We start from the raw sequence: 14,822 nt of genomic DNA, 5'->3' as shown, positions 1-14,822 counted from the left end.
CTGACACATCTTCATCTACACCAATGTTTCTGTCTATATGAGAAAGAAAAAAACACTTGCAAACTAGAACACACACACACACACACACACACACACACACACACACACACACACAGTGTGGATTTATCCTGTAGTTTGTTCTGAGCAAACACTCAGGCCATATATTGAACGCTACATAAAAGTTTCATGAAGTGTCTTATAGCATTCTCAATTGAAAAGTCAGGTTTTATCACATCAAACTGAGCTTTGTCATTGTGTAAAGTAGGAGGTTGTCTGTATTTCTTTCCACACATATTCTAGTACTGAGGCTACACAGTGCCGTGCTGCCTGGCTGGCTGGCTTAAGCAGCACGTCTGTACACTGAGCTTGGAGAAAACTCAATGCATTTCAAGAAGCTGAGGTCTGACACGAGCTGCGGAGACGTGAGGTGGTCGGCCGTGCTACTTTATCTTATTGCTGAGGGTTCATAGCAACCGAATGCTGCAGAGATCCCCTGAGAGGCTAAGTGGAACGTCCAATAGTCTCTGTCACCTGAGCTGAAGATCATATTACTGGCTGAGGATATTAAACAAGTTATGTACTGGGCTTTGAGGCACCACATTGGATTCGAACATACAGAATCAGATCTTTATGTTGTGTATTACATTATATTTTAACCCTACAGCTCTGTTTGGAGTCCTGGACACCCCGGTCCCTCTTCAACATCTTCCATAAACACATTCAACATTGTTTTATCAGTTTAATACTTTAAAACTTTTCCTAATTTTAATAAGAATCGCTTATAAACATGATTATAAACTGCACTAAAGACTACGATCCCAGCTGACCCCAAAAATGGCTAAATACAATAAATTTTCATACTCATGATTGTGTAACAGGGAGTTAGACGCTAAACTGACCCCAAGCTGTCACTAAGTCAGGTAACATTGTATAGGTTTCCTATGAATTTTTGGCAAACTAAAGATATACGTGTCTGTTAATGCATAGTCCATATAACACATAATATGACCATGTGTGGTTTAAATAACAGTGCTTTATGGTCATTTCCATATTTTGTCACCTTCATCAAATGTGCATGTGCTTTCTTTGTGGCAAAGGGAAGCATTACTACTTCAATAATTTTCTATATATGCAATTTTAATGAGGTCAGTAGAAAATAAGAGGAAAAAAAAAGATTTCTAAATTAGAATTATTGTTTTTACAAGCACAGCAGTGGAGTCTATGTGGTGCCAAACAATGAGGAAGTAAAACTAATGTCAACAAAACAGAAGAGATAAAAAACAGCTTTGAAATACCCTTGAAATGTCACTAACGAGATGCTGGAGTAACATATGTCTTTTTAGGGGTGGGATTTTATCTTAATTGGGGCCAAAAAAAACTTTTCTCTTTGGTGTTCTCCTATGAAAGTATATGGTTAACTTTATTCAAATATTAATGCAAACTAGAAAAATTTTAATTCAGTCCCACAACAGCATATATAAGCATTATATATGGCTAATTTGCATCATAATTATATTTTACATTCACTAATCCAATTTGCACTTGAATTCTGATGTACCAGTATGCAGTCTGATAAATGTGAAGTGGCATTTTTGTTTTACATTTTCAGTTTCACTTCCACTGCATTTTCATTTTCTACTTTGCATTAACATATGAATTGAATTGACTATATACTTCTACATTCTTAACTAGCTGATTCACCATATTTTTTTTATTTCCAAATTGTGTTAACACATGAATAAAGTTGAATACTTTTACATTCTTTGCTACTTAATACACCCTCTTTCCCCTTTTTTCTGGAACAGGATCATTAGGCTGAACTTCAAATCAAATGTGTTAGGAGTGAATCGTTCCTTTCCTAGCAGGTCTATTGCTAATATCTGTGGGAATGTAATTTGGCGGATTTGTAGCAAAGCAGGCTTTTACATGGCAGGCGGCTGTGTGTAATGAGTGACGCTATTCATCCAGTTTTTTTTGGTTGAGATTGACTTCGAGTCACTGGGGGATAAGTGGTTTAAGAAGCGGGAAGTCAGGAGCTTCCTGTGAGTGACTGAGGCCAGAGGGAGATAGAGGGGATCTTCAGCACTCTCCTTCCTGCCTACGTACTGTGGGGGGAAATAAAACACGTTGCCGGGTCATTTATATCCACAGCAGCATTAAGTCATGACATAAAGACGCAGAAACACACAGGAACACACACACACACACATACGTGAAGACCCAAACACACGTAAACACACACAAGCCCACTCAGCCACCCTCTGTCATTCTTCACCCGACCCCACCATTGAAAACTGGTATTTGAAATCCATATAGATTTCCTTAATCAAACGGTAACAAAGTGCAGACACTACATTAATCTTCATGTATGACAGTGGTATTGACTATGGTCCTATGAGCCAATACGTGAGTGTAGTAAATGGTGCCAAGGATGGATTGACCATTAAGCTCTTACCCATTCTGCATTGCAGCGGGGTCGTATGTTAACGCCATGCCAGTCTGAAAGAGAAAAACCAATAAACGTGCAGGATTAATCACAAATCAAGAGAATGGTTAAAGAATATACAAAATAAGATTAAACTTCTACAAATGAAAATGTGACATTTGAGAGGATGTTACAGATAAAGTTGGTCTTGAACAACTTTTTGCACACCATTAAAGGAATAGTTCAATATTTTGGGAACTGCGCATTTTTATTGAGAATTGATGAGAAGATTTACCGATCTGATTTGTATGAATTAAATGAAGCTTAAGCTTTACAGTTTTTTTTTTAACCTTTGGACAGAGCCAAGCAAGAAATCCTACACACAGGTGGTCACTTTATTCAGGAACATTTTAGTCTGTAAACCTTCATTAGGTAAGATTAAAATCTTCTAAATAACACAGTACACAATATATACCGTCTACTGTGTGTTACTCTGTGCTGGTATGCACTGTATGTCTCTGTCAATATGTTCCTGTAGAAGTGTCACCAAGATAATTTGCTGTACTTTTATTGTACTTGGGGAATAACATGATTCAGACCCCTGATTCCTTTTGTTCAAAACAAATTAAATCAAATCAAAATCAACTCATTTCAAATTGGAAAAACTGACAAGTGACAAGCCAATGTGGGGAAAAGCTTAGTCGATAGGACAAAGTGAATTAGTATTGAGGACACCTTGTTTTCCATTTCAATCACGTACAATCATGTTTTTATGAATGAGAGGAAATGAAGAAATGCCCTTTGGAGAGAAAAGGAGTGAGCGGAAAACTGAGTTCTTTGTCTGGCCATGGTGTGCGTGCGTGTGGTTGTAAGTGTGCGTGTGTGTGTGTGTGTAAGGCCCTCTTAGAGTCCAGGAGAGAAACCTGTGCGCCGCAATCCGTCATCTGCATTCCTGAAGGTTCTCTCCCGGAGGAGAGCTAATCCGATTTCTTTTAACGGGAGGCTGCTGAGGACGGCAGATTTCATCAGCATACACACAGGCGCACACACACACACACACACACACACACACACACACACACACTTTTCTTGCCCTTCCTCTCTCTCACTTTACTATCCCTCCCTCCTTCCTCTCCTCATCATCTTGTGTTCTCTTCCTTTTTATACTTACCTTTCTTTCTTTGTCCCTCATCCTCCTCATCTCTTAATCTACCCCCCTCCCATCTTTCGGTACCACTCTTTTGCCCTTGTTCCTCCAGAGGGCTACCTACACTGAGCTACACTGTTAAGGGAATAGTGTCTCAGAGGAGTGCAGAGGGGGGATCAGTGAGCCTGGCCCAAACCTCTGTTTTTGCTCACCCCCAAGAGTGAGCAAAAACAGAGAATCTTCACCAAATGTATAAGCCCTCACTGGCACCATGTGTGTGGATGTGTGTGTGTGTGGCCTTTGTATCCAGGTTGTGCAAGAGTGCATTTGCAGAACTGGTTAAAAAAAGACTTCCATAGGAATTTTATGTAAAGCTGTAAAGGCTTGATGAAAGGACTTGCATCATTCCCTGTGTTATTTAAATATCTTCTACTTTATTTGTGTATTTTCACCATCAGTGTCTATGAACATCCCTGTTAGTGAGCCCATATGTACAAAGGTTTCTGTGTGTGTATTTATACTCATGCTTTACACTAAATGTGAGATCAAGAGAGTCTCAGAGAATGACTATGTGTGTTTGTGTGTGCATGTGTGTGTGTATTCACGTGTGCGCTAATAGCACTGGCAGACATGGCCAGCTGTCTGGTGAGGCTGATAACTCCCCAAAGTGCTGCCCTTGGTTCCATGTGCTGACGAATTCCACAGCAGAGAAGCTCCTGGCCGGGGGACCCTGCATGGTCAATGACTGATTACTGATGCAGTCAGCTTTTGGCTCCGTCGCAATGAGGCGGAAAGGAAAACTCTGTGTATATGCTTTTGTCTGAGCTTGATACAAGACGGGGTGAAAAAAACAAAACAAATCTTGACTACACTATATACTGTACAGAAACGCTGCCATGGTCATATCTGGCTTTCAAAGAGGAAGTAGCTATGTTATGTTAATTTTGCATGCTAAGTTCACCCCACCTCAAACAGTGATTTATCAAGAAGATTATGAATTTCAAGATATTGCATAGTCATACCCAAAAATGCCAAAATGTGGTATAATGACAGCTGGAACTTATGAAAAAGCAGTGGAGAATGACTCAGTTACTGCCAATCATTAATTCAAGTTTAGCAAATTGTGAAGAATTATTTTGCATTAATATCTCTTCATCTGTGCTCTTGGGTGTACAAACTGTTTTGTCTTACTAATGTATTTTCGATGCAGATTTATTTTATCATAGCAATAAAGCAGGTTTTTTGGAAATATATGCAAATGTATGTATGCATACATGTGCTTTACACACAGCCCTTAAAAAAGGGTCAGAGGAAGATAGCCTATATTAGGCAGCTGTAAGGACATCTGTGCTATACTGTTCTCATACAGGAAAACTAAGTCGAACCATCGTCTCTTGTCCTCACAAACACACTGACCCACTCCCTCTCTGTATTTTTGCCTTCCATACACAGATTTGCTCTTTATTTTTTTTCTTGCCTTGTGGCCACACACACACACACACACACACACACACGCATACACAGACATCTGTCAGGCTTTCACACAGAGTGGAGAGCCGGATGTTTTTTTCATCTACACTCATTCCCCTAGAGTAGGTGCTTGAGAAGTGTGACTTTGAAAGTTTCTGTGTGTAGGAGTGTGTGCTGGTGAAAGAGAGCAGAGAAGCGAAAAAAGAGAGAGAGAGGGAGAGAGAGGGAGAAAAGAATGAGCACCCATGGCGCTCATGTCTCTGTGCACAAGTATGTATGTGTGTGTGGCAGAAAAAAATGCAGTGACTAATATGTTTGTCAGCATGAGATGGCAAGAGACAGCACTTTCTAGACTCCCACTTTGGGTGGTTTACAAGAAAATCTGTCATATATTTCTCAATCCTCACCACCAGCCACCCTGCAGCACTCAACCCCTTGTAACTCCTGACTGATCGTGCAATGTGTTCCCTATCTCTTTCTTTCTCTCTTAGTCTCAGTGAGTCACTCACTCGCTCTCTCTCTCCATATGTTGCTGTGGGATCTGGGAAGACTTCAAACACAGAAGAAGAGACAGTGAGACAAAGTGGGAGGGAAAGAGATGGCGAAAAGGAGAGAGAGTGCTTAAAGACTGGGAAAAAAAGACAAAGAGGGGAGAGCGAGAGAAAGCAAGAGATACAGGTAGAGTGAGATATACTGTAGGGACGGAGAGGAAGACGGTAGAGAGACATGGAGAAAGAGAGAGTAATGGATGGTGCGGGCTGTTGCTCCCCTTCATCTGCCTGCCAGGGAGTGAGGTGAGGAATGGCCTCAGCTCTGATAAACAGACTAACATGTGATGCCTATCTCCCATCTTGCTGCCTGTACAGCTGATCAATGACCACAAGGATGCACACACACACACACACATGGCACACTATACTTATGAGAGGCCTCTCTATTGACACTATAGGGCTCTGCAGACTTGGGTTCAATCCAAGTATATACTGGTAAAGCCATGATTTCTGTAGACCTTCAGCAGGGCAAATCCCAATGTTAATAATGACATCAAATAAAGAACACTTGTGCTTTTTAATGCTAGTATGCTGGTATACATGGGAAATACAGTTCGCATAAAACTGAGGATGAACCAACACAGAAGGTCTAGTGACTGAAAGCTTGCCTTTATTATTAGATACATGCCTTGGACCTAAATCCACAGAGCTTCTCCTCTATGTATTTGATTTTTTGGTTTCCTTCTACCTTGATGTTTTATACTGAGTGTGGCCAAAAGTTATGCAGAAGAACAGGCAATGGGATTGGGAATTAAAAATGTGTAAATAATTTAAAATGATGCAAACAATAAAAAATAAAAAATGACACTAAATAAACCTTTTTCCAGTCTTAAACCTAAACTCAAGTAAGCTTAAACTCAACCCTGTCCTCAATTTAAACCTAATGCTAAAATATAACGCTTTGTATAACCGTTTTATAACCTCAACCTCAATTGTGACTTCAATTAGTAAAAACCCTGTCAGTCTGAAGGTCTTAATCTCAGACTGACCCTGTCAAGGATAGCAAAACAACAGCACATAAAAACACACACACAAATAAACTAATAAATGATACACATTCACACATACTGCCTTGAACCCAGGCTATTAAACCTTGGCCTCTCAATCATTCCATCATACCTTAATGCAGTGTCGTGTGAAACACTGCAGGAGGGAGGGTGCAAGAGAGATGGAGGGAAAAGAGGGGCATGATGCAGAGGAGGGATTTCTCTCTCACTGAGACAACAGGGAGGACTTAAACACACAAAGAGGTGCCTTTGAGCTTTTGAGTTTAAAGGTGTGTTCACAGGGAAAGCAAAGCAAATTTTCACCTTTATCTGCATTTATTTGCCCCAGACAGCCAGTGTACTTTACCAACTCTGTAGACGTTAGCTGTACGCTAGCTGGCAACAGAGGCACCGACAGTGGGTGTGATAGCGTGTTTGTGTTCGGCTCAGCATCTAACTGAGCTCAAAACTCCCTAGAAACTCTGGGTCTTTCTGTTACACCCCTCCAGTCTCTCTCCTTTTTACTGTTGTCTCTGCACATTCATTAGGCAGATTTATAAACCCTTCAAAATCCTGGCAGCTAAAGTGCGACCAACAATTTTATTGCTTCATTTATGCAACTTGGTTAAACATTAGAAACATCAATGATGACACAGGAGGATGACTTAATGTCTCAGTTGCAGTTGCCTTAACTCAACAACATGTAGGGCACAGCAAGTCCTAGCATGTTACGTGTGGACAAACAACTCTCCCAAACCTCCTCAATGTGACATCAAAGTATATACACAACATACTTATATAGTATATACACAACAAATTTTACAGGAGGTTGTTGTGACATGGCATGCAGCTGTTTCAAGCTCGGGTCAAAGACAGTGAGTCTGTGCTGTGTATAAGACAAAGGATGGGGGGACTAAATGCAGCAAAAGGACAAAAGGGGTGTTTCCTTAATTTTAGCAATATAGGATTTTTCCTTTATCCTTATTGAACTCTTAAAAAGGAAGTACACACACATACACAGACACCACACTCATACATACACAGTCATCTCACTTTACCTCAAGTCAACTGAGCTGACCCTGTCAATGTGCGGGTCTGTGAGGGGATGTAGCAATGTGATTTAGGTTAAACACGCTTCACTGGCTTATAGGTGTTAGGGCTGCTGAACATGTGATAGACAGGCACAAGCACACACACACACAAACAACACACACAAAGCAAATGTAGTACACCAGCAGTCCTTTCTAAACACACACACACACACACACACACAGACCCAAACACATTCAGGACCTCCACCACCCACACAAACACACAGAGAGCATGTGTATTCTGAAGGACAAACATTTCATCTCTCCTGGTCTTCCCTACATTGCCATTTCAGCACAACTGTCAGCCTCTGTGAATCTGTTTCTATGTATGTGTGTGTGTGTGTGTGTGTGTGTGTGCATGTGTGCGTGTTTCGCTCTCTTCTATATAGTCCAGTATGAAGCATTCCTCTACCTGTCTCCTCTGTGTGTCCTTCCCAGTATAGCTGGTCGGTAGCCTATGAAGAGACTTTAACCTTGTCTGCACATGTTGCTGATGAATATGTTACCATAGCTCTGTATCCAATTTCAGGTTTCCCAGCATCCTGATGTATGGCGGGAATATACGTGTTCAGTGAGGCATTTGGCTTGAGATGCAATTTACGTGACAGCGCCTATACATCCGGGGGCATTTTGATCGATATATGGGGCATTTTTCTTTTCTTTTTTTTTAATAGCTCCATACCTTAGAGTAAATACACATGACAAGCTGTAATGGTTTACATAAAGCCAGATGTTGTAGCCAACTTCTCTAGAGGCCTCAAGAGCAGGGTGGGGTCTGTTCTTGGAATTAGCATTACTTCATAGGTAAACGCCTTATTTAAAATGTCATCATGTTGGAATGGAAAGAGTTTAACTGAATTAACTCACATATTTTGACCATTATTGTGTTTCCAACTTTTCAGTTCTTAAAGCATTTTTGCTCTATTCGTGACTATTATGTGGAAAATGTGAACAAATACTGCATTTTTTTGTTCTTCAGACAATTTATGAATCTCTAAAATGTCAGGAATGAGGACAAGTTACAATGACACGTACTGCAAGTGTCGGAAGTGTCGGTTTATCACCTGAAAATGAAAACTGTTATGTGGATTATGTAGTTACATGTGTACACTGCTATGTAGCTGAAAGCTCCCGAAAACAAAGTTAATAGACTTTGGGATAAAAATAGTATGTTATGATTTGTCCCTGATGAACACTAATATAATAATAATAATATTCTTGTAAATTTTGCTCAGTTTGTTGGCCCTATGATCCCATAGTTTTATTTGTCTGTGATGTGTTGACAGCTTGATAAGCAAACTTGAAGAAGCTGGATGTTAACTGTGTTGTTCACTGAAGACAAAGATCTTATCAGATGCACTAAACAAAAAAAATAAGATCTAGTGTGAGATAAGATTTGTACTATCACCATTTTTCAGATATAAGGCAGCAAATGAACTCTGAAGTCTTTTGGGATATGGTAAAGGAGGTTGGTGTCTGCACTGGTGTAACATCTCACCTCGCCTTCTCTGTGCCACGGCCTCCCGTTCTGAGGGTACTTGCTCTGGCTCTGGCGTTTCTTCTGCCCTCCGTCGGCAAATTTGCACAGCAAAGGCTCCGTGGGGGCTGCAGAGAGGACAAAATCATGTTAGAAGGACTCTATCCTGTGACCCCTCAGGAGGACAGAAGCCCTTTTGAGCAGTGTAGCACTTCTTCTCTTCTACCATCTCACCTCTGCCTCTCCCTCCTCCCTCCCTCCTCTCCGCCCTCCTATGGAGCTCTTAGACAAATTCCCAGACCAACGATGTTGGCAGGCCCTCCCTACCCCGGCCCAGGCTGGCAGCCCATGAAAGAGCATTGCAGGGTATTGTTGAAATAATAATCACAGTAATCGCTCTTGTAAATACCTCTGAGATGGTAATGTAGGACTGCTCTGTCAGCCAAAGCTTGTTTCTAGAAGGCGTTCCTGTTCCTGACGCATAATCCCTCTGTGTTTTACTTTAACAGCCATCTTCTCTTTTATTTGAAATTTTATGCCTTTTTCCACTCTGAAACCATCAGTGCAAGCGTCTCACCGGGCTGCGTTTTGTCATAGATTTAATACTGCTGTTCTCAGAGTAAACACTGGGGGCAGCTGAACCATTTCTGACATAGAACAAAAGTAACACAAAGAGAGAGTTACAGAGACACTTCAGAGCTGGCAAGTGTCTATCATCAACCAACAGGAAAACATGACATGAAATCGCTGTTACTAATCCAATTACGAAAAGAAAAAAGCCCTCTGTGCTGCGACCTCATCTAAGCTGTCTCTGTATCAGCCTTTGGTATGCATAATTGCCAATAAAAGGTTGATGGGAGTGTTGCGATGACCTACGTTGCTGTAAAGATAACTTCTGAAAGGGCACCTTCTCACACTTGAGCTGCAGGTGAGTGCCAAAAGGGACAAATCTGATTTAGGGAGAGGACTCTCCTGATGAGATACTGTGGGGAAAAAGACAGGCTCAATGAAAGGAAAAGGTGAAAGAAAAAAGGCAGAGAGAAGAAAAAAGATCTTAGTGAGCTTTTCTCGTGAGAAACGGGTGGCTCTTTTGGCCGAGGATCTGGGGGTCTTAACAGTGTCCGTCCCCCTTTTTCAGTCTGCGTCAGCGAGATCGAAATCTCTTTGGAAGCAGACTGTGGAGATGAGTGAGGGGAGGGGAGACAGATGGATAAACTCAAAGACACACATGAGTACAGACAGAGTAAAAAACAAGAAACACACAAAAAAGGAGAAGAGCGTGAAAGAGATAAGGGAAATGGCTGAGTGACTGAGAGAAAGAAACAATGGGAAGACAGAGGTATAGAGTGAATCTACACCAGGATCAAACACTCAATCCCTGGGAGGGCTGTACAGTTCAGCAACAGTATAGTACACACTGAGCCAGCAAGCTTGTCTAAACACTGAACCACTGCTGCCCTGCACCTGGTGGCTTAGAAGGGACCTGACGGCTCTGCTGTCAACGCATTCGCATTACAGGCCTGGCAGCTCGTGACACGGCCGCTCTGTGACGACACGGGCCGATGACGGGCCTGTCTGCAGGAGGTAAGCAATGGGACCTTTTATCACGCCGCGCTAGAGATGACACCCACCGAGAGAATTGTTGATGCTTTAATCTTCCCTCCCAGATGTTAAGAGGCTCTTAGGCCTTGATAGTAACGCAGCATCACAAGACAGGAGAGAGAGAGGCTGTCAGGATTGACGAGGCAGTGACAGCAATAAAACAACCTGACGTCAAGTGAACTTATGACAGGGGAGGTTTCCAGTTGAATGAAATGATATGGGTGTTAATGAGCTAACATGATGATTTGTTTATTCATTTCCACTTTTTGACACACCACTACTGTAAATACTGTCACATTTGGAGAGAATTATTTTGTACTTAAAGGGGGTTGTCTAAGATGCAAATGAGAAGGTGGCTGTGTGTTTGTTTGTGCTACTATAGGGTCTCACACACAAAAAACAATGTGTGTGAGTGTATGGCTTTAGGGGCTACTATGGGACTAAATTTTTCAGAGTCAGCTCAGGAGAATGTACCCAGGGAAGGGAGAGTGAGAGAGATGCTGCAGAAGAAAAACAACAAAACCACTTCCAAACCTCTCCTCTGGCACTCTGGGAGATAATTAGCTATCGGAGAAATTTGGAGAATCTGACACAGAGCACGCTGACGTTCCCCCCACTGACTACATCCCCAGTTCCCACAGCGAACTAGCCAATTTGTTTAAGACTTCAACCCAAGATCAACAGCCTCACACCACCCCACCCACCCTGTGAACACACTCACCCTTCTATAGCCCCGACATGCACACACCCTCCTCCTGCCCTTAAAGTTTCTGTGTTATAACCCTCAAAAACACACATAAATACCCGCAGACACACACACACAATGCAAACTGCTGCCAGCCTAAAAACCCCTCTTAGACATTTCACCACACACCGTCATCACTGGCACAGCCCAGAATAAACTAGGCCACTGGCTGTACATACTAGCTTGCTGATGCTGCGTCTTTAGGCCACAGACTCCAAGTACAACACATTTCACACTGGCTCCAGTCAGAGTGTGTGTTGTAGGGGGCCGCTTGCAAAAAAAATGGTTTGGTTATGAACCAATTTGCTGCCCTTTAATGATCCTAAATTATGGGAAAAAGACATAAAGTGTTTTTGGTCAGAGGTCAACAACTGCCGATAACGAGGTGCTCTGTGGGGACTCCTTAATTGTTTTTTATGTGGGTTGCCGTAGGAACTGGTAAACACGTTAATGAGGGGTGACCACAGACGTACGCACATGCATGTGTGCCTTAGAGTGTGCACACCAGGACCAACCACACTCATGCACACTCAACAGTGAAAGGAGCAGTGCTAGACGGTTTAGTGAGAGTAAGATGTCTGTGCTGCTAGCCTCATTTGATCACAACCCCGGCTCAGTCATACTCCACACTGTGCACTTGGCTGTGAAGAGATAGTCATGGCTTTCTGCTCATCAATAGACACATTACCACCCAGTAAAATGAACCAATAAGTGCATGCAGATGTACTTCTGTACAAGACAGTGTAATTACAATAGCCATTTAAATTGAAGCTTGTTGAAAGTTTCATTTATTAGCGCTCTGTGCCTAAGTAATTATTGCTATTACTGTTGTTTCCTATAGGCTAGCATCTGGGGGAAATCAGCCCTTTGTCTACAGAATAACAGCCACCACAGCGAGAACACCAGATCTCACCATTCCCTTTCTTTTTAGTATCTGTAGACAAAGAGAGCCTACGTGCTCTGGATGATCTCGCAAGACCAGCTGAATAGCATCCTGATCCATGAATGCAAATAAGCACATGTATTATAATACATCAATGTCATCACATCATACATTCATCCCGCTGCTCAGAATTGGACTGTACATCTGTTTGGCCTGAATGGTGAAATCAATGCAGGAATAGCCCCAAGCTGTAAAGGGGCTGGGTAAAAGGTTTTGCTCAGTGAAACAGCCAGCTTTTCACCATCAAAACAGTTACAAAAGAGGCCTCTCACAAGGGCTCGGAGTCAAACTGGGCCGGCCTTGCTTCGCTCTGAGAGTGTGCAAAGCCCTAGAGGGCGAACAGAGAGAACTGTTCAGCCACTTGTACCAAAATATGTCACTCTGAAAAAGCTTCACTGAAAGGAAGCTTTCCACTTCTCAGTGACAACTTTGGTTAAAGGTTTCTACGGGTTCTTAGGCTTGAAGTTCCATGAGCTAAGCATCTCTGAAAAGTTATTTGGATGGCTCACTGTGTTTTCCTGCACTGACATATTTGGAAAGATTAAGGAAAAGGAAGAAAGAGGGCAGTATTTTAATGGAATTCTGCTGTACTCTCATGGTGCTCAAGGGGATCTCTAATTGGATCAACAACTGTCTGATTCCCATCAGCCAGCTTGACCTGTCTGCTCATACTGAGGAGGCTGTGTCTTATGGGAAAGAGAGCAAAAAAGAGTGGGAGGGAGAGAGATTGAGAGACGTGGAAAGACATGGACAGATACAGGAAAAGAAAGGGAGCACAAAGGACAGTGTTCTAGAAATAGATAAAGATAAAGTAAAACAGGGAGTATAATAGAACAACATATGACAGGTAGACAAAACAAATGAGGGGAGGTATGGACCAAATCTGCAGCCGTACAGCATATATGTAGCCATTTTCAGAGTCAAACGGTCAAGCTCAGAATGGCCGACAACCAGGCAGGCAGGCGGCAACAGCTTCCCTACAGGGAGGGCTTTGACAGATCCCAGTCGATAACTCTCACAACTGCCACGCTGGCCTTGCATCCTTCAGCATGGAAATGAAGACAGTCTGCCAGCCGTTTTGCTGACAGGGACGGCACACATGGCTCAATGACACGGCCCGATAAATGGAGCGGGCGCTGAGAGGAGAGCACGGCAGAGAGCGAGACAAAGAGGAGAGGGGAGATAGATGGAGAGACAGATACCGTGTCATGGAGAGACAAAAACACGTGAGGAGACAGTGACAGAAAGAGACAGAGGGGAGAGAGGTTTGCTGAGGGGAGGAGTGACAGGCACAGTCCAGTTTTACCCCCTTCTGATCCACACTGTATAGATGAGTGAGAGAGATGAGTATAGGTAGATGGATGTCAACTATGCCTTGCTTCTCACACTGCATCCGCTACACATGCTCTATGGCTATTGATCAGCCCTTGCTCAGACTTTCCCATAGAGGGCTCCTGCAGCATGCCAGGCAGTTCAGGCCTGAGATGATATTATGGATTACGGGAAGGGAAGTGGAGGGAAGAGCCCTGGATGCGGGCGGTAGAAGCCTGATCGATGAGCTATTGCGCACTTAACAAGAGTAATGTTATGTAGGGAGTCTCTGACATGCTAATCCATCTCTCACTCTCTCCATCCGATTGCATCTCTCTCTGTCGTGGTTATCTCCTGTCTAACTATCTCTCTCCCCATTTCTTTTTTGCTTGTTATCTATCTATCTATCTATCTATCTATCTATCTATCTATCTATCTATCTATCTATCTATCTATCTATCTATCTATCCATCTTGCTGTCTGTCTCTTCATGCACCACTGAGCAGACACTGATCCCAGACCTGATTCAGACAAATAAACAAAGCTGATGGATGAGATGAGCTCCATGTGTGTCTGGCACACAGCAAGTCTATAATGCAGCTACAATTGACTGAGACCATCTTATGGGAATGGGAACACTACAAAGAGCAAGGTATGTCTGTGTGTGTGCGTGTGCATGTTTTTGTGTCTAAGGTAATCTAGAAATACGCACACGCATACATCGATGTGAAATGATCGTAACAGAAAGCATAAATAAAGAGTTGTAATTATTTTAGCAGCTGAAAATATGAGTGAATGTGATTGTGCTTTCGAGTACTGGCTCTGAATTCATCTGCTCTTACAGTAAATGTGAGAGCAGCAAGTGCAGCGCCAAACAGGCGGTGGGTCTCCAGCTGTTAGCCAACCCCTGTGAGACAAGCTCTGAGGTACCACTTAAACAAGAACTTCATTTTAGCTTAATCAGCTAATTCCACTTGCCATTCCCGATGCTAAGGTTGCCATGGTGAGTAAACAAATAACTAAAAACAACGGGCTAGACAGAGGTGTGTGAGCAAGTAGAAGTTAGTGTTTGCG

The 14,822-nt window shown here is 42.5% G+C and overlaps 1 protein-coding gene across 5 annotated transcripts in view; it reads right to left on the bottom strand.

The window, feature by feature from the left end:
* rbms3 (RNA binding motif, single stranded interacting protein) overlaps nt 1-14,822 on the bottom strand; it is a 254,977-nt gene that overhangs the window by 31,855 nt on the left and 208,300 nt on the right. For all 5 annotated transcript variants that reach the window (XM_018685388.2, XM_051067783.1, XM_051067788.1 and 2 more), the window contains 2 exons: nt 9,169-9,275; nt 2,456-2,499 (listed from right to left, as the gene is read on the bottom strand). In XM_018685388.2, the coding sequence (XP_018540904.1) occupies nt 2,456-2,499; nt 9,169-9,275 (151 nt within the window). The remainder of the gene's footprint in view (nt 1-2,455; nt 2,500-9,168; nt 9,276-14,822) is intronic.

The sequence above is a fragment of the Lates calcarifer genome, linkage group LG3 (assembly GCF_001640805.2).
Source record: "Lates calcarifer isolate ASB-BC8 linkage group LG3, TLL_Latcal_v3, whole genome shotgun sequence".
In the NCBI taxonomy this organism is placed as follows: Eukaryota; Metazoa; Chordata; class Actinopteri; family Centropomidae; genus Lates; species Lates calcarifer.
This window is presented reverse-complemented; position numbering and strand designations above follow the sequence as displayed.